The sequence below is a fragment of the Vitis vinifera genome, chromosome 8, assembly GCF_030704535.1.
Source record: "Vitis vinifera cultivar Pinot Noir 40024 chromosome 8, ASM3070453v1".
Taxonomy (NCBI): Eukaryota; Viridiplantae; Streptophyta; class Magnoliopsida; order Vitales; family Vitaceae; genus Vitis; species Vitis vinifera.
The window spans coordinates 17,358,075-17,378,236 of record NC_081812.1 but is presented as its reverse complement, the minus strand read 5'-3'; the positions used below and the strand labels follow the sequence as shown (position 1 = coordinate 17,378,236).

Below are 20,162 nucleotides of genomic sequence, written 5' to 3'. Positions count from 1 at the left end.
CTTGCCCAAATATTTCAACAAGAAGTTTTGATTTTTGTATTATTAAAAGTACTTCAAAGGTTGAGATGAATCCATTAAAATATTTGAAAATATTTGAAGTGTTGTATAGTGAACATGAATTAAGATACATGTGTTAGAAAGTAAATCTTTACGAAAAAACTATCAAGTTAATTATTAGATTATAAATTTATAATTTTTTAATTAATTTTGCTTTGATCATCCTTAATATCTTTAGGATTTAATTTGGGTTAAGTGTATAAAAATAAAAAAAATTAATTGATTTTAAATTATTTTTATTCCTTAAATTTTTTTTTTCATGTCATTTTATCCCAAAAATTCCAAGCATCAGTAACACTTCTAACGGTTTCTCAAGCGATTATAATGAAACGTTATTCTAATAGCAAACCCTGAGCCAAAGGCAAAGACAATACTTGGAGGAAATGATATCCATTTGAAACTTTATCGTCGTTCCTAACTTTTCGAGACCGTTACAAGAAGTTAAAAACCGTCTCCTACAATTTTGGAGTTCTTGAAACTTTTTAAATTTTATTGTGGTTGTGGATCGCATAAATGCAAAGGTCTAATTCAAAACATTTTGTTGTACAAACTGCTTGACAAGACCAAACGTTTGTAGAACGTACATTGGAATCAGGTTCTAATTCTAAACATTTCGAACGACAAACGGTATATTCCCAACTGTTTGGGAACTCTGTCTCAGAAATTTGCATCAAATCAATGAAAAGTTGTGGTTCGAAATATTTCCGACTGTTTAAACTTAAAGCACATTAAAAATTATATCAGGAGTTTGTATCAATCATATTTCCAATTGTTTGTAGGGTATCATTCTTGTGGGGCAGTATAAAAGAAGAGGTACAACACTTCTCTCAATAATTAGGGAATTGATAGAAAGTCTTTACGAAATATTTAGAACCGTTTAGATTGCTTTAAAACAATTCAAACACTAGTCTGTATACCAAGTTTGTGGGATATCCCCAATGTTATAGGACTACGTAAATTAACGTTATTGTCGGCTGTTGCAAAAACAAAGGAAATTTAGAGAAGTCTGTTGAATAATCTGTATCAGATCTAATTCTAAAATTTTATCATTTCAATTTTTATTTAAATGAATTTTATAAATAAATTGCAAGGAAAGCCAAATCACATGCATCATAGGCGTTGGGAACTCGATCATCACCTCTGGGTTGCGATGAGTCAAAAAGGTATACTCGAGACCTTTGATCAGACGGCTAAGAGTTGCCCTTGCAAGATGATTACAAACTTGCGAAAGCCACGTGTACAAAAGGCGTACGGACATGTGGGGGTGCAAGGCATTTTGGTGAATAAACCGCCGATTTCCGCTTATAAATACAGACATACTAGTGTCGAGTTTGAAACCGCAGGGGGAAGAGGGAGAGGGAGGAGAGGGAGAGGGGGAGCGGGAGGGGGAGCGAGGGAGAGAGAGAGCGCAAAGAGCGCCAAGGCGTGGAGTGTGTATGAAGTGCCCGTCACTTCACATGAAACCCTAACAATTCATTGTCCTCCTCAATCTATCATCATTCTTTCCCTTAATTTTCTTCCATCACTGGATTGTTTCTTCGATTTTACTAATTTCAATGAGTCGTTTAGGGTTCAAATCCCTGGTGTATCACGGGGATTTGTTTTTGGGAGAGCTGGACGCTATTCCCGTAAAGGACCAGAGTTTCCAATTCCCAAATAACGAGATTCGGGTCCACCACATATCCCCAATCAGCGAACGATGCCCTCCTCTTTCAATTCTTCATACAATCTCTTCATTTTCAGTCCGATGCAAGCTCGAATCGTCTTCTCCAATTCAACAGCCTAATTTGATTAATCTACATGCCTCTTGTTTCCACGAATTAAAGGTTCCCTTCCCGTTTTCTTTTGCCTTCCTCAGTTTTCTCTGCGGCCAAGCATTTGGAATCTGATTATTTTGTTTTGTTTTCCAGACGGCGGTGGTGTTGATAGGAGATGAAGAGCTTCACTTGGTGGCAATGCCGAGTAAGCAGAAGAAGTTTCCTTGCTTTTGGTGTTATTCTGTGCCCTGCGGTCTCTACAGTTCTAGCTTGTGGATGTTGAATTTACGTTGTCTTGCCATAGTTTTTGACCTTGATGAGACTCTAATTGTTGCAAACACTATGAAATCCTTCGAGGATAGAATTGATGCTCTTCGAGGTTGGATTGCGCGTGAAAGCGATCAAGTTCGAATCTCAGGAATGTCTGCTGAGTTGAAGCGGTATATCGATGATCGAGCACTTTTGAAGCAGTATACGGAGAATGATTTGGTAATGGATAATGGAAAGATATTGAAAGTTCAATCAGAGGAGGTTGCTCCGCTGTCTGATAGCCATGAGCGAGTTGTTCGGCCTGTGATTAGATTTCCAGAAAGGAATATTGTCCTCACCCGCATTAATCCTGAGGTTTGAACGTTTGTTGCTTCCGAGGGTTCCTTGCAATTATTTGTTAATTCATTTTTCCTTGTTTGATGTTTGTTTTGGGTTGTTGGATTAAATGTAAGACAAACATTTAGTTTAGTAGAGGGAAACTTATTATACATTTTGCCTTGCAATGGAAAGTGGGTAGAAAGATGGGGAAAGTCCATTGAGGGGGTGAAGCCTCAACCTGACAATAGAGGAAGTGATTGACTCTAATAGTTTAATTTCATTGATCCCTGGAACTATGAATTACTTTGATAGATAATTGAACACACTGGATCATATGGAAACAGAATGATCTAGCTTATTATGCATCCACGAGATCTTTAAGGTGCTTGTATTTTGTTGTTGAATGGTTAAACACATGAGACAAATGCTGTCTGACATATTCCTTTTAATCCAGTCCTAGCTTTCTACCTTGCAGATTAGCAATAAATGTGGCCCGTCCGGTAATAAATGTGATTTTGTCCTGCAACTTTTTTGGGCCTGTGGCCTTTTGCTTTTGTAACCCCAAAGAAAGAGGGGAAAAAACCAATCTCTTCCTAATTAATTGATATGTACATTTATATTTTTCTTTAAGTGATGTCTAATTTTTAAATGTTCCTTGTTCTTAGGAGGCATCATCTACAAAGAATGAAGATCAAGTGATTGAATCATATCATTAATATCTATTTTTTAGTATCTCATGCATCCAAATAACAGGAGTACCTTTGGAATGAAACTTGGTTGGACCATGGTTACAGCTTTTTGAAATTCTTTGTCATTGTAGTGCTGTCAATTTCTCTTAGGTGGCAGCATGGACTTACATGGGCCTGTTTAATTGAGATGCCTTTTATAAGCCTAAATGTGTGTTGCAGAAAATTTGTTAAATATTATTATGTTTATAGGCAGGGATTACTTACCTTTACTCTTGAATGAATGAAACTTTAAAACACATGATCTAGACTCTTGGTAGTAATTTGATGGAAACTTACAACCATAACACATGATATATTTAGAATATATGATTGATTTTTCTCTAGAACTTGTAATTTATTTTACAATGCATGGTATATTGTTGTAGGAGATGTTTCAAACTTAGAGTTCCAAGCTTAATGGTGGGGAAATGTGCTGAGGTGCCACTTCAGATGCCTGAATCCCCCCTAGACACACTTAAGTGTTGTGCCCATCTGGTTACTTTATGCCATGGCATCTGCCTGAACTCTAATGTGGCTCTTGTACCTTGTTGCTCTAACCTTTTTTTTTCTTGAAAAAACAGTGGTTAAATCAATATCTAAAGTGCTGGAGTTCTTATAAATGCTTCCTGGTTGTTCTTAGCGCACTTGAATTCTTTAGTACCCATTCAAAGAACAATGATCTTGGATGTGGCATATTATTTATTCTTTAATATTTATTGACCTTTATGCCTTTGTATGACTATTCACATACTTTGTGTGTATTATTAGATGATTTTTCTTTTGGCAAGACTCTTTCCATCTGCATTGTCTTTTTTATCTTTACTTCTTGACTAACATAATGAGCTTTATATTTTTATTTACCTATCAAAAAAATAAAAATAATAATGAGCTTTTTAAGCAAGCCAGTTAGTTAAGGTGTAGTAATGCAATTTAGTACTGTTCTTATGAATGTGTAATTTAATCTTACAACTATGTAAGCTTTCTAGATTAATTTTGGAAAACTTTTGTGTAAATGAATTTGGGTATACAATCCAATTGAATAATTTATCATCAAACAGTAATGGAATTATCAATTATGAATTCCTGTAAAATGTGTAGAAATCCAAGAAAAATGATGATTTTTTGCAAACTTGTGAAACAATATCTATGGTCCTACTAGGTGTCCAACTATGAACAAAATTGTAGATAAGTAATCTCAGTTTAACGTATTTTCAGTGTGTGTGTATATATATATGTTTATATAGTTGAAATATGTGTAGGCTTTTGCATTTTCTCATAATAAAAGGTTGGTTTCTTGATGCAGATTCGTGATACTAGCGTGCTTGTGAGGTTACGACCTGCTTGGGAGGACCTAAGAAGTTACTTAATTGCAAAAGGCCGCAAAAGGTTTGAAGTTTATGTTTGTACCATGGCTGAAAGAGATTATGCTTTAGAGATGTGGAGGCTTCTTGACCCAGAGGCACATCTAATAGGTTCCAAGCAACTTTTGGACCGTGTTGTATGTGTAAAATCAGGCAAGCTTTTTATGATTTTGAGAATATTTCAACCTTGTTTCATGCTTAAAGTTTTAGATGCTATGACCTAGCTGTTAACTTGAATTAACACAAGTTATAATTTTTTAGTGATCATTTCATGTTGAAGCCAATTGGCAGCATTTCTCAATTCGTAGATTGATTTTTTAACATATTGTTGTATAATTTGGCTCTAAAAAAAAAAAAAAAAGTTGTATAATTTCAATTTTCAACCTGCATTGTGTAGAGTTGTCATTATTTCATTGATCTTAAGTTGGAGTTTTTCTGCCATCTACCCTTTTTTTTTACTAAACATCGTAATGCCAATTGTTCTTAAAATAGGCTCAAGGAAATCTTTGTTAAATGTCTTTCAAAATGGGAGTTGCCATCCAAAAATGGCAATGGTGATCGATGACCGTTTAAAGGTTTGGGAAGATAAGGATCAGCCGCGAGTCCATGTAGTACCACCATTCACTCCTTATTACGCTCCTCAGGCAGAGGTAATAAATTATGCTGTCTATAAGATTGATAATTGAAAATTGTTACATTATTTCATCAAGACTGGCACTAATGTGATACATATATATTTTTGAATAGACAACAAATCCTGTTCCAATCCTATGTGTAGCAAGAAATGTTGCGTGCAATGTCAGGGCGGGTTTTTTCAAGTAAGAGCTGTTAGTTTTTATTATTGAAGCTTTTATGTAACAGTTTGTTATTAAGGTTTTCCTTATGATTCCATTCTTTTTATGGTGCTTGTTGATATGTTATAAATATGATCCATATCTCCCTTATATTGACAGAGAGTTTGATGAGAATATATTACGACAAATCTCTGAACTCTTCTATGAAGATGAGGTGGTGAATCTGCCTTCTGCACCTGATGTTAGCAACTACTTAATGTCTGAGGTATTTGAATAAAAATTATTTTGACTCGTAATCTATTGTTAATGCTTGGCATTTATGCTTGGATGTTATCATTTAGTGTTTATTGAATGTCAGGATGCTGGATTTGTACCAAATGGGAATGCAAATGTCCCCATTGCTGAAGGAATGCATGGTGCTGAAGTTGAACGAAGACTAAACCAACCAGTAATATTTCCATTCATGCCAATAGTTTGATTTGCTTTTGCTGTACTGTACAAAAAAAAAAAAAAAAAGGAAAAAAAGAAAAAGAAAAAGAAAAAGAAACAATTATTTAACTGTAAAATATTTGATTTGAAAATTGGCATTGTATCATGATTTGGCTTGTCTTATCCCCATTCTTTCTGTTGCTCTGCATGTGATCCTTCCAAACAAATGGCCGGTTATTTCTATTTCCTTGATCCTTATAATTTTCAGGATGAGAAGCATATTGTAGATTCTGCTGCCTCTCCTATAGCAAATAGCTATGAGTTCAGATCTGAAACCCTTCAGCCGCCTGCATTAACTGTTCAGAATGTTGTTGGCCCAACATCTTCGAGACTCCTCATGCCTTCTCAGAGTATGCACCTCATTTAATTTATTTTTGTTTTGGCTTTGAAAGCAAGAGATAAAAAAATATGGAAGTATATTATTTCTCCTTATTGTTTCCAATCATATTTTAGAACCTAGCTTGCTTGGGGCTCCTATCAAGCGAGATTTCAGCTCTTTTGAATCTGATGCTGACATGAAGAGAAGACTCCTTATTATGAAGCATGGCCAAGATGTACGGAATCAAAGCTTGGGTGATCCTCCTATTCTTTCTAGATTACCACAGATATCGACTTCCTCATTGCATCCGCAGGGGGTTTGGTTGGTAGAAGATGACAGTAATAGAGGACATTTAAATAACCGAGCATCGGGACTTGTTCAAGAAGCTGATGTGTTAAAACCTGATAAGCAGCGGGGTCATCAGATTCCATTTGGTCATAATACACCAGGTTCTACTCCTGTGAGTTTACTTCCACATCTGCCCCAATTGAAGAATGATGAGGTTTGTTCTGTATAAGAATTCATATTAGAGATCAGTTGCTAGTTTTGATAGTTGATAAACAGTTTTTACTTTGAACTTTATAAAATTGTCCATCAAGTTAGTTCTTGCTCATTTGCAGGTATCTGCTGCAAACGAACGGCAAAAGAAAAATCTTCCACCTGCAAGTCAGCCATCAGGTATGTGAGTATATGTTTTATTAAAAAGAGTTGCATCTTAAACTTTGCTCTTGGTTGTATGGAAATGAAGTTGTTTTAGAAATTATTTTTCACAGCATCCTGACACTTGACTTATTGCTTATTCTTATTGATGCATAATTCTGCTTATTCTTATTGATGCATAATTCTGGTACAAATGGACAAGGGTGTTTAGTTTGAAATTTGAAAAAAACTCCATGTGCATTTACAAAGTGATGCATCATGGTACTCTTTGTGCAATGATATCATCCATACCAGTTTATTTTCATCTGAACCTCAGATATGAAGTTGTTTTAGAAATTATTTTTCATGGCATCATCCATACCAGTTTATTTTCATCTGAACCTCAGATATGAAGTTGTTTTAGAAATTATTTTTCATGGCATCCTGAAACTTGACTTATTGCTTATTCTTATTGATGTATGATTCTGGTACAAATGGACAAGAGTGTTCAGTTTGAAATTTGAAAAAACTCCATGTGAATTTACAAAGTGATGCATCATGGTATTCTTTGTGCAATGATATCATCCATACCAGTTTATTTTCATCTGAACCTCAGATATGACCCCTTGCTTGAAGATGCTCTTCTTCATGCCTAGAGCTTTTTTGCCCTATCTAACATTGCGCCTACAATCTTAAACTAATATTCAATCCATGCTGGAAGACAATTCTAATAATACTAACACAATTTTAATAACACCAACACAATTCAACCATGGAATATTAAACTCAGGTTCTTGGAAATAAGTAAATATTATCTGCAAGGGAGAAAAAAGAAGAATAGAGCAAAACTTGCTGAACCTCAGCACTCTGTTCTATGTTTCAGATGTTTCTGGAAAAAACTTTTACCTTCCTATTGGTTCTTTTGTTGTTTAGTGTTTGATTGGTAGCATTGGGCTTTTTTTCTTAAAGTTAGGGAAGCATGTTTTCTTATTCTTCTGCTCTGGATGAGCTTGAAGTTAATGGATGTTAATTTGTTAGGTATGTTCAGCTTTAGTTGGCATAATTCGTATGTTGAAGCTGTTTGATCTTTGTGTTGCTTTTGGATGAATGTTTTTATTATAGAAGGCTAAAATCTGTGTCTCATGTTTAATTGAGAGGTAGCATAGTCTATGTTCCATTTCCAGCCATTAAAATATCTTGGCCATGTCCACAAACTAACTCTTGTTGTTAATCTTAATTCTGCCAGCACCTTCCCTGCATCATGATCTTTGTTTTAGAGGTCCCACAAATTGTCTTTAAGTTCCTAAAATCAATGTTCTTTTTCTGAATGATTGCACATCTCAAACTAACTGTACTCACATTGACAATGGTTGACCTGAAATTGTTAATATGTAGCTGTATAGCTGATCTAACAGAATCCAACATACATACCTTTATCCTATGATATCTGAATTCTTTAACTTTGCCCTACATACTTGTGTCAACATGGTATGACAAAAGTGTGGGTGTGCATTTGGGGATCCTTTTCAGATACTCTTGTTTTGCTTTGCATATTCCCTATTTTGATTTTTTTTCTTTCTAAAAATAAGGTAAAAGACAAGAAAGAATATTGTTTTTTTTCAAGGATATGCTTGTTTTTTTGCTTCTAATTAAAAAAATTTCCCTTTATGTCATATCCAAGTACCATTTAGGATCATTTTTCAGCCGAGTCCTTGTATTCTAAAAAACACATACCCACACCTGACACCTAAAACACATACCCACACCTGGCACCTATACCCAAACCCATGTAACATAGCATTTATCATCTCAAAGCTCCTAATGCTGAAACTTTGCCTCTTCTTTCTGTTTTTCGACATCTGCTTTGTGGATACATTCGTTTTCTTTTTGTTCTGATTTTGTATCTGTCCTCAAACTACTCTTTTGCTTTCTGATCTTACTATATATTTGCATAATTGTCTGATGAAGATGCATAGTTATGTAATATTGGAGTTCAAACATACATAAATGGGTCTTTACCCAGACATCCATACACAGAAATTTGAACATTTTTTCATACAACTAATCTGTGCATTCCTCTGTGTTGAGACCTTCAGGAACAGGTGAAAACCAAAAAACCTATTCAATGCTTTTTATCTTGCTAATCATCTCTCTTTGGGTAGCATCTCATATTTGATGATTGATTCTTCTCCTGATATTTATTGGCCAATTTATGTTAATGAGTGATTCTTCTCCATATGCTATTGCTAATTTAAGTTTTTCCAGAAGTTGGTGTCTCTCAGAATCAAGCATCTACCACTGGTAGAGAACAAACTGAAGCTGGAAAAGTGAACATGATGCCACCACATTTATCTATTGGAGTTCTGCAAGAAATTGGACGGAGATGCAGCTCAAAGGTATGACAAATTGGTTTCAGGCTTGAATGCAGGTTACTGTTTTTTTTTTTTTTTTTGTGGCTTCATCACATTTGTCCTGCTTTACAGGTTGAGTTCAGGTCTGTTGTAAGCACCAGTAAAGATTTGCAGTTCTCTGTTGAAGTAAGTGAAAAATGTATTTCCTTGCTATTTTATGAACTTTTTTGAAATTTGCATTTTTTATTTTCCTGTTGAATATTACTGTTTTCTTTTTTCTTTACTTCTAAAATTTTTATTTATTTTTTATTTTTTGTTACTATAGATGGTTACATGTTTTTAAGATGATGCTGAAACTCATTATATAAATTTATGGAATGTGGACCGCTTGAGGTTCGGTATGGTTGATATGTTGATGTTTTACCCATATAATAAATGATAGTCATGAACTTTTTTTTTTTATCATGATAGGTAAAATTAGTGATTATATTACAAGCGCTTAAAAAAGGTGCATCAAAGTACCCACAGAGTATGCACATAGCACCTTATGGCAAGCAAAAGGAAAGATTAACAACAACCTGCCTCCTGAACCAATCCTAAAGCCTAAAAGACCTAGAAAAAACAAAGTGGCCCCAGATGACCTTCTTGTAGGCATGCCAAAACTGGTTGCTGCTTTCCAAACATAGTCTAGATGAACTTTGTCGTGATGCTGTCAAAAGCCCCTCTTAACATTTCAAAATTTCCCACTCTCCTTTCCACATCCTGATCGTCTACCTTTTGATCCCTTATAATTCACAAGCACTCCAACTTCTTTAGTTCCCTTTCAAATTTTGAAGACAAAGAGTTCTTCCTTCTCTTCCCACCCTCTCAGCCCCTTACCTCTTTCCTAGCCTTCATTTCTGAGAGCCGAGATCTCAGCCTCAAAGCCCACTGTTGACATGCCCAACCAGTTGCTGAAAGCTGCCGGGTTGCTTGACGACCAATCCTCCATAGGCACCTCTGCCCTAGAAATCAAACCAAGACATGCCCCCTCTTCCTTATGCTTCTCACTCACTGCATGATTGGATGGTCTTGGGTTAGGATGTGCATTGCCAAAGGCACTTTGTCTTCATTCGAATTTGTAGAATGGATGGGGTTTAATTGAGGGAGGGAGCAGTTTTTTGCATTTTCCCTCGTTTTGGCTAGACCTTTTGATTTCCCTTGTATACAACCTATGTTCCTTGATGTGTAGGTGATGCAGGAGAGGAAAGTAAAATGTAAGGAGAGTAGTAGTGTAATTGAAAGAACTCTAGGAATCACCGTAGAAACCTTTGCTTCATACCGAAGCGCTCTGTGTATCACACAAAGAAAATAGTGACTTTTGGAAATTTTATCATTCATTTATTGATCATTTTCAAAAGACAGATCAACTAGTATATAGAAGTTCTTTAGGGACTTGTAATTCTTTTTGAAATAGTCACATTGTAGTAATGCAACTTGAAAATAACAAAACTTGAACTCATTACTAGACTATATTAAAGACTCTTGGAAAATGACAATATTAATGATTGAAAATAGTAACTTATGACCATTGACTAGGTCCATAATTTGATTTCTCGAAAGTACTTTCTAGGCTGAGCCCATATTGAACTATATAAGATCCCACCAACTAAGATAACCAATGCTCATAGAAGAAGAAATCAACTGGCTAAGATCAAAGTTGATGGGGTTTGGCTTATAGAAGAGAAAGAGATAAAGGAGGGGGTGACTGGTGCTTTTAAGACCCTTCTTTCTAAAGAAAGGGATTGGAGGCCCGGGATTGAAGCTATGTCTTTTGAGGTGCTGTTGGATCAAGAGGCTAGAAAGTTGAAGGAGTTTTTTTGGGGGAAGAGGTGCTTGCTATGCTGTTGGAGCTGAATGGTGACAAAGCTCCTAGCTTAGATGGCTTTCCTATGGCCTTTTGGTAGTTGAGTTGGGGCTTTGTGAAATCAGATGTGTTATTTTTCTTTAACGAGTTTCATTAGCATGGTAGGTTTATGAAAAGCCTTGATACTTCTTTTTTGGTGCTAGCCCTAAGAAGAAAGGGGCAAAAGATATTAAGGATTTTAGGCTTATTAGTTTGGTGGATGACTTGTACAAATTGTTAGCAAAAGTTTCGGCTAATAGGCTTAAGAAAGTGGTGAGAAAAGTCGTCTCCAAGTATCAAAATGCTTTTGTGGAGGGAAGACAAATTCTTGATGCGGTGCTTATAGCAAATGAAGTAGTTGATTCAACGTTGAGAAGGCCTATGACCATGTTAATTGGGACTTCTTGTTAGTGGTTATGAGTAACATGGTTTTCAAGCAAAAATGGTTAAAGTGGTTTAAATGGTGTAACTTTACGACAAGCTTCTCTGTTTTAGTTAATGATACTCCCATTGATTTTTTCCGAAGCTTAAGGGGATTAAGAAAAGGGAACCCCCTTTCCATCTATTTAGTTGTGATTGCTATGGAGGCTTTGAGTAGCTTGTTAGTGAGAGCTCCAAGGGAAGGTTCTTGTCGAGTTTTAAGGTAGGGGGAAGAAATGGTGAAGGAGAGGAAATTTCTCATTTGCTTTTTGCAGATGACACTATCATTTTTTGTAAGGCTTTTCTAGATCAAGTTACCAATTTATGTTTGCTTCTCATGTGGTTTGAAGCTATTTCAGGGTTAAAGATAAATTTGGAGCAAATTAAGACGATTCTAGTACGTTTGGTGGTTAATTTGGAGGTGTTGGCTTCGAAGATTGGTTCCCCTACCATCTTCTTATTTGTAGAACTTTCTTTGGAGGCCTCTTACAAGTTAGAAGCGGTTTGGGACGGTGTTGAGGAGTGGGTTCACAAAAGGCTCTCTTTATGGGCACCTTACATTTCTAGAGGGGAACAAATTAAGCTAGTCCGTAGTACGCTTTCTAGCATACCAATTTACTTCATGTCTTTGTTTACCATTCTAAGACTAGTCAGGCTAGGATTAGAGAAAATTCAAAGGGACTTTCTTTGGGGAGGGGGAGCCTTAGAGAACAAACCCTACTTAGTGAAGTGGTCATCCATCTGTATGGCAAAGGAGAAAGGTGGGCTAGGTGTTCGTTCACTCTCTTTGATGAATAAAACTCTTCTTTGCAAATGGTGTTGGTGTTATGTGAGTGAAGGGATACACTTTGAAAGAAGGTCATTAAGGGGAAGTATAGGTAGGAAGAAGGAGGTTGACGGTCTTGTGAGGTAAGAGAGCCCTTTTGGGGTTGGCTTATGGGAAGCTACAAGTAAAGAGTGAGATTTCTTCAACTCAAAAGTTTGCTATGCTATCAAGGATGGGAAGAGAGTGAAGTTTTGGAGAGATTGTTGGTGTAGTCAAGAGCCCTTAAAAGTTACGTTCCATATTTTGTTTGCTTTATCTAAGGCTAAAGAGGCATGAATAGCTGATTTGTGGGAGCAAAGGGAGGGAGGAAAGGTTTGGAACTTCCATTTTGCTAGGAATCTTAATGATTCAGAGTTGGATTCTGTGGAGGTTCCTTCTTCAACTGCAAGATCATTCAGTGAATAAGGAGCAGGAGGATAGAGTGGTTAGAAGGGTGATAGCAAAGGAAGGTTTTTCATAAGAGCCCTTTACTCATTGTTGAAACTAGATTGTGCTCCCTCTTTTCTAGTAGGGATTATTTGGAATTCTTGGGTTCCCTCTACGGTGAGTTTCTTTGCTTGGGAAGCTTGTTGGGGAAAGGTGTTGACTTTGAACTAGTTCCAAAAAAGAGGTTGGTTGTTAGTCAACAAGTGCGCTCTCTGCAAAAAGGAGTTGGAATCCGTTGACCACATTCTTCTTCATTATACTAAGGCAAAAACCTTATGGTTGTTGGTGTTCTCTTTATTTGGGATCCAATGGGTTATTTTTGCCTTAGTTTGGGAAATCCTTTTTGAGTGGCTAGGTTATTCTATGGGAAGAAGGCGCAGGAAGGTTTGGAGAGCGACCCCTTTATATATATTTTGAACTATTTGGAAGGAAAGAAATCACAAAGTGTTTGAAAATGAGAAGATGTTAGATCAAAGTTTTAAAAGTTCTTTTCTTTATAATCTTGCTTCGTGGATTTAGGTGTACATTCATGGTAATTCTTTGTCCTTAATTGATTGTGTAGATTGATGGGGTCCTTCTTGAGGGTGGGAGCTGTTTTTTGTTTGCCCCCTTATTTTGTTTTGTTTTTCTTGTTCGTTGTATACTCCCAATATACTCTTGTGCACTTTATGCTTTTTAATACTATCTTACTTATCAAAAAAAAAAAAAAAATCCCAACTAAGCCCATTTTCACCTAGAGAGTGCTAAATTAAAGTTTGGGCCTTGGATCCCATTCCTTTGTATCTTTGATAAGCTTTTAAAGGTGGCTGCCATTTGTCTCCATCGGTAGGCCTTTTCATTAATAGATTTTTCCTCTTGCTTACTTATCAAAAAAAAAAAAAAGGGAACTTGTTGAGGCACAGGATCTGATTTCCTACCTATTTTCAAGTACCTAATTATATGGAAAATATTTGAGCTGGGTTACTTCTAGTAGAAACATGATGAAAACAGGAATTGCCTTTCTTTACCTATTGTTCACTCTCTTTTCTTTACATACAAGAAAAATCCCATCATACAAACTTAAATCCAGAAGAACAGGAGAAACTGATCTGCTCTACTGTTTTTAGGTGTGTATGATTCAATATCAAAGTTTGAATATAATTAATAGGTCGCATCTGTTAATAATGTTAACTTTAGGATTATAATTTTTCCCCTTAATCTGGCATTAATGTCCTTTCATGAATGACTTCCCCCGTGGGGCACCACCTTGTTTTTCAGTTTTGACAAGCTCATTAAGTTGATTCATTTGTTTAGGTGTTGTTTACCGGTGAGAAGATAGGTGTTGGAATGGGTAAGACGAGGAAGGATGCTCAACAACAAGCTGCTGAGAATGCTCTTCACAGTTTAGCTGGTACAGTCTTTATTGGTTCATTTTTCTCACTTAGATTTCCATCTTTCAAGCTGGCGTCCTCTTTTATTTTTCATTTACTATTGCTTTTGTTTCTTTCATGCTCATACTTGACTATTGTGATCAAAGCATAAGTGAGGTAGAAACTAGGAACTGGCATATATTGGTGAATAAGTTCTATTTATATGAGCTAGTGCCATAGTAAGTGAAATTTATAACTCATTTTTAAAAAGGGCAGGAAAATTACAATCCTTTTTTTGTTGTTCTCTATGATCACCCAAAATTTAGCATTGAATGAAATAGAATTCTTGCAAGTAAACAGTTAATTCTTCATATTTGTTTTAGCTTAGGGTTAATATATGACATTGCTTTTCCTAGAGGTTGGGAACTGATGACTGACTATATTGTGATCTTTTGTTTTCCTCATAATGATCAAATGATATTTCTCTTATTTCCTTCTTTGTTGTGTAGTCTTTAAATATTTTATGTTCAGTTCTTTATTTGTTTGACATGGTACACATGCATGGATGGTTAATGATATATCAATATGCCATATACCCATGGTAGGCTCTCAGTAGGAGAGGTGGTTGGTCTCATGGAAGGTTTTAAGGAGAAAGGGAGTGGACTGAAAGGAGAGATAGGTGAAACTAATGCTGTTGTTCTTCAACCTTGTTATGTGCTTGCATGCCTCCTAACCTTTGGATGTTGGCTTGTCCACAAACTGTTTGTGAAATGTGGATTTGCAAACAAGTGAATTAGATCCAGGTTTGATGTATCACTTCAGGCTTGATGTATTGCTTCAGGCTAGTTAAGAGTCCATAAGCATGAAAACTGTAAGCTGCAATTTTGGTTTCTGTTTAAATATTATTACTCTGATAGGATGCCCAAGATGGCAAAGAGATTGCTGTTGTTAAAGTTAAATAAGGGGTGCATCGGCTGAAGACTTATCTTTTACTGATGGCTAAGGCTGTTAACGTAATGAAACATTAATAACACTTTTTCAGATTAATTTGAATAACAAAAGGCAAAATATATAGCAGTGGTACTAAAGTCAAGGAACAATTGCTTGGGCAATAAAAACATGCCATGCAAGCTTTATGACATTTCTAGAGAAAAAAAGTTAAATAGCTTATTTTTGTGTTAATTAAAATGTGGATGAATCTGTTCTTAAACTGCTCCGTGATAGGGAATTGAAACAAGTTTATCCTGAGGTTACTCAGGAGGATGCCCCTTTCCACTTTTCAAATAGGGCACAGAGTGTCTTATTCTTTCCTAAATATTTATTCATGTATTTGATAGTATCTTCAGAAGTGTGTATATAGATCATGGTGCTGAAATATCTTGGTATGCAACATGAAATTTTGTTTGTGATCCTTATACGTCTGAAGTTAGACTTTGGTCCTGCATGATATTCTAAAGAATGTCTTAGAAACAAGGGCTTGAGATAATATCAGTGACATTCACTGCAGTTTCTGAAACATCTCTGACCATCCTGGGTTTGTATTCCTGGTTTGATTTACCTCTATAATTTGTTAGCTTCCTAAATGCAATTAAGATAATAGTCAGTCCCTTCGAAATTGCAAGTCAGCATTTGATTTGGAAACAGGTACCTCACATGTGAGGTTTTGATGTTTCTGAAATTTCATGGGAGGCCACTGGTATTGCACTTTCCTCACTGAATCTGTCCACATCCTTTTTGTCTCAGCTTCCCTCAACCTATAGATATTTGCTTCCTGTCATCTCTTTTTAAAGATGTATTTATTGGGTGTCTTTTACATGTACTCATACCATGTAAGTACAGCTGTAACTCAGCTACCCACCCAATGGGCACATATTTATTGAATTTATGAATTGTGAGATTTTACTGGGTACTGAGATTTTTTATATTTTATGTTGCTCTTCCCTCTAATTTCCGTTTTGTTCATCATGAAAATCCAGTATTAGTTGAAGTTTATGAAAATATGTGGTTCTCCATGTCTAAGAACTACATAGAGGGGAGGTGAAGAGGTATTCTGGTTAAAGATTGATTCTGTTTTAAATCAAGCCCTAACTATGCTGTACTCAAGTTCAACCAAGATGATTGAGATCACAAGATGGTGAAAATTCCAATCGCAATAGAATGTGCAAATTTATGTGGAAAACCCTTCTTTGATAAGTCATCAGGTAAAACGGTGGACTAGAGTGCCCACAGAAATTATTTGCTAAGGGACAATACTATAGTATCAGATGTCAAGTCTCACAATCCTCCCAATAAATTTACTTTCTGGTTTAATCTTTGCCCATCTGAGATGTTGTGATTCCTGGTTATGCTTTAGAAAGACAGTCCTTTCTGAAGCAGATAGCATGCTAGCTGCCTTGAACCCTTCGAGGACTTCACCTTTCACAGGAGGGGTGGAAATGATGACTTTGTGAATGACCGGTGGGAGATTGAGTTCTGATAAAAGATGCAATCTCTGAGAACCCCTTCAGAGATTTTATTTTCTTTGTTTTGTTCTTCTTCATCTTTTCTTTTGTTTCCTTATTTTTTGATGGGTAAATTTTGTCACTATTGGGATTTGAACTTGGAACTAAACCCTCTCCAACCCTTTACCACTTGAGCTTGGCCTCAAGGGCAAAGAAGTCTTTCAGAAAATGCTGATGAAAAGATAAGCTTTTAGGAATATGGCTCTGCTTTATTTTCTTGGGTGTTTCTGTTGGTATTTACAACAAAAAAAGACCTTGAAACCCCATTAGCGTAAGAAATTTTTAAAAACCCAAGAAGCTGTGACCAATAGAATAAGAAATTTTAATAAAAAAATCGTGAGGGCTGATGATTTTCTTAGCAACACTGATCAGTTGCTTGCCTTCTGAAAAGAACTCCAACTTGAGACTTATTGTCCAATGGAGATCAGTCAGTCAATTCTTTCTAGCATCATTGAGATCCTTCTGCCTAAGGACTGATCAGTTCGAGGATTGATCAGTCAGCTCCTCTTAGAATCAATGTGATCCTTCTGCCTAAGGTAGGATCGATGTTTCAAGAAGGTAGATCACCTTATGCCTTTTTTATTCAAGTTCATTATGCATAAAAGACCAAAGTTTGAATCAGTAACATTTCTTAATGCATTTTTAGAAAGATTTAAAACATTTTGTATACACATGCAAATACACTAAAAGACCTGTACTCTCCTACAACTTATTACCATTAGCCATAGAAGCTTTACTTTAGTCAATAACAAAATGTCGCTCAATTCTATCTAAATTTGGTAAGTCCTGGAAAGGGTATGGGAACCTGACTCAATTCTATCTAAATTTGGACACAGATTGCAAACACAAGTTTGTAGCCATATATGTAGCTATATTTTTAGCTGTAGAGCCATTAATACCCTTCTCTAACTTCTAATGCTAACATATCTCATCATCATCAATTCATTGTGTCACACTATCATCATCATCATTGCTTTTTGTCCAAATTCTGTTTCTTTGAGCTTTATGGTTACATGAAAATGCAATGGTTACTAATGTGCTTCCTTTTGGAGGTACATGCATAATAGCAAGGGTGGACAGTTAAAATCTTTTTCCGTCAACTGACCTGTCTTCTAGTTGATTGTGTTTTTGAATGATTACATCATATAACGGCAATTGTGTTTTTTTTTTTTTTGAATTATTGCATCATAGAACATGATAATAAGGTGCTGATGTACTTTCTTTGGCCAGATAAATATGTAGCATATACCACACCACATTCTGGAGCTGTGGATAAAGATTTTGATAAGCTTTCACTTTCAAATGAAAATGGGTTTCTGTGGGATACTACTAGTGCTGGATCTAGTGAACTGCTAATGGAAGATGGGTTTCCCAAAGAAAGCATTTCTGAGGTGGGTTCTTTAACTTGCTACCCGTTGTTAATTTTAAGTGGAGCTGATGCTTGATAATGGATATGCCTGCAAGTAATTTCTAGATGAAGAGTTGCACCTCTCTCCCTCTCTCTCTCTCTCTCTCTCACTCCGTCTCCGTCTCTGTCTCCACCATATCTTTTCCTTCTTTTGAGATTTGCATTCCACCAAGATGTGGGAGCAAAAACAGAGAAAGCTCAGTGAGCTGGCTTTAACTGATTCTGTCCCTCTCTGTCTCCCCATCCTTTTCGTATTTGCATTACATGAAGACTTGCAGGATCTCTCTCCTTTTTCTTTCTTTTGGGATTTGCATTGTGCAAAGATGTGCTTGCTTTCTTTTTCTTATCCTCCCCTTTTTCTTTCTTATGCAATTTGCATTTCTCCAAGATATGCTGGCTCTCTCTCCCATTTTCTTTCTTTTGGGATTTGCATTGCACCAAGATTTGCTGGCTCTCTCTTTCCTCTGTCTTTCTCTCTCTCCACTGTTTCTTTCTTTGGGATTTGCAGGGGACTAAGAAGTGCTTGCTTTACGTCTGCCATTTCTTCTTTGCTTTCAGGTGTTCGGTTGCTAGTTTCTATCCATTGTTAAAGAAACTGGCCCCCTAGCCCTTTAAAACAGAGTGGCTAAGAAGCAATAGAAGACCCTGGCTCTCTTTCCTTTTATTTCTTTTGGGATTTGCACTGCACCAAGAAGTGCTGGCTTTAGGTTTGGTATTGCTTTCTAGCCATACTCTGTTCTAAAGCATTGTTGGTCAGTATCTAGCCATTGTTGAAGTGCTTCCATGTAGTTGATTGTGCTTCACTTCCATCCCCCACCCTCGCCACATAGACACACACATTGTTTAAGTATTCCAAAGGTCCCATTAATTGGGCACATGAATAAGTTTTTTTTTCTTTTTTTTCTTATATATATATATAATATATTTATAATTTCTAGTGGTGGTGCTTGAAATTTTCTGGTCTTCTCTCCCTGATACTTGAATTGACAAGTTGAGTTCTACGGTATGTTGTATGCCTTCCAATTCCATCTTTTGCTCATGTTGGCAAGCTGGATGATGGGCAAAATCACTTTTTTTTTTCCTTTGTGGAACTTGCTGTTTTGTGTACGTTTGTGATTTTTTAAACATTTTGTCTTAAAATTCCTGATTTTGTCTTCTGTATTCACTGAGTTTTTCACAGGCTGGTGAAATGGCGCATGGTACTACTTCCTCCAGTGTGGTAAATCAGCAAGTGCAGAAGCGTGCCAATTCGCCCAGGTAAATGAGATAAATGGTTTGTCATGATTGAGGAAAAGCTTGGACTCGTTTTGCATTATTTAAGATGGTGAGATTCTGCAATTGTTCGATGGTAGGGCATCTGTACAGTTGCTTCACAGGTACAGCTTCTGCTACTATCTTACTTCATTTGCTCATTTACATCTCAGATTGCCCCAATCTATTCCGAGTAAAAGGTCCAAAGAAGAACTAATGCGTGGTTCACAAAGCCTCTCATCCTCATGGCCACAAAAGAATGGACATACCATTTCATGAAAATCCATTAGATTGTCAGAAGGTTCATTCATGGAAAGACTTTTAAGGTTGGGATCTCCTGAATGCCACATCTCATGATTCAAGTTTCTTTTTCTCTTAGCAAAGTTGGAACCCGCTGCTGCAGAGGTGAATATCTTTTTAAATTTTTGTTTAGGTTGTGAAAAGACGGGGCTATTTTTTTCAAATGTGTCCTCTCTTTTCCTGCTTATTTTGTTGATATTGAGAGCCAGGCTTTCCCTTCTTCTAGCTTGTATTGTGTTTACATAGGCTTCTTCATGGCCATAAAAAATGTGAGATTATAATGAAGAGGTTGTTCAATCAAAAGCTTACAGAGAGTTTCAGTTCCCTAGCTCCCTGTTGCTGGTCCTTTGGTTGAATGGATTGATTATATAGTTATGGGGTTCGATGATGTGTTCTAATAATGTTTGGCTTTAAAAGGCTACATGCTTTTAGGATGTTAGCATCAGTTGATAGTTCATAAAAGGTTGGCATCTAGTGGAAAGCCGGCTACAAAGTACTATGCCTTAAAATGACGTTTTTCGATCTGTTGACAAGAATGATGGTTTAATGAAATATGAAACTATTTTGTAGATAGCAATGATGCATAACAGTAAATTTCAATGATGGAATATAGTAGTGTCGGTCATAAAATGTCAAGCGTCCATTAGTGCGTCAATGCTTTGTGTCTTGCTAGCTGGTTTCATTTTTTTGTAATAAGATTGTATCGTATATTT

The 20,162-nt window shown here is 36.3% G+C and overlaps 1 protein-coding gene across 2 annotated transcripts; it reads left to right on the top strand.

Annotated features, from left to right (window-relative positions):
* Nucleotides 1–1,374: 1,374 nt before the first annotated feature.
* On the top strand, nt 1,375–19,777 carry LOC100249491 (RNA polymerase II C-terminal domain phosphatase-like 2). 2 transcript variants are annotated; one of them, XM_010655869.3, is made up of 16 exons: nt 1,375–1,883; nt 1,968–2,438; nt 4,434–4,644; nt 4,984–5,141; nt 5,239–5,309; nt 5,445–5,550; nt 5,644–5,733; nt 5,983–6,124; nt 6,228–6,595; nt 6,714–6,771; nt 8,998–9,128; nt 9,216–9,269; nt 13,934–14,030; nt 17,721–17,881; nt 19,079–19,155; nt 19,323–19,777. In XM_010655869.3, exons 1-16 carry the CDS (start codon nt 1,614–1,616, stop codon nt 19,426–19,428), a joined length of 2,571 nt encoding a protein of 856 aa, XP_010654171.1. In that variant the 5' UTR covers nt 1,375–1,613; the 3' UTR covers nt 19,429–19,777. The 2 variants fall into 2 exon arrangements, with proteins under 2 accessions (XP_010654171.1, XP_010654172.1); XM_010655870.3 differs by having other exon boundaries at nt 1,381–1,883; nt 9,001–9,128.
* Nucleotides 19,778–20,162: the final 385 nt, after the last annotated feature.

Excerpts from the sequence above, each read along its gene's own strand:
- LOC100249491 (XM_010655869.3), top strand. The coding sequence starts at position 1,614 with ATGAGTCGTTTAGGGTTCAAATCCCTGGTGTATCACGGGGATTTGTTT. Across the intron at positions 5,142-5,238 it reads ATTACGCTCCTCAGGCAGAG|ACAACAAATCCTGTTCCAAT; the intron begins GTAATAAATTAT and ends ATTTTTGAATAG. Across the intron at positions 5,310-5,444 it reads GTCAGGGCGGGTTTTTTCAA|AGAGTTTGATGAGAATATAT; the intron begins GTAAGAGCTGTT and ends TTATATTGACAG.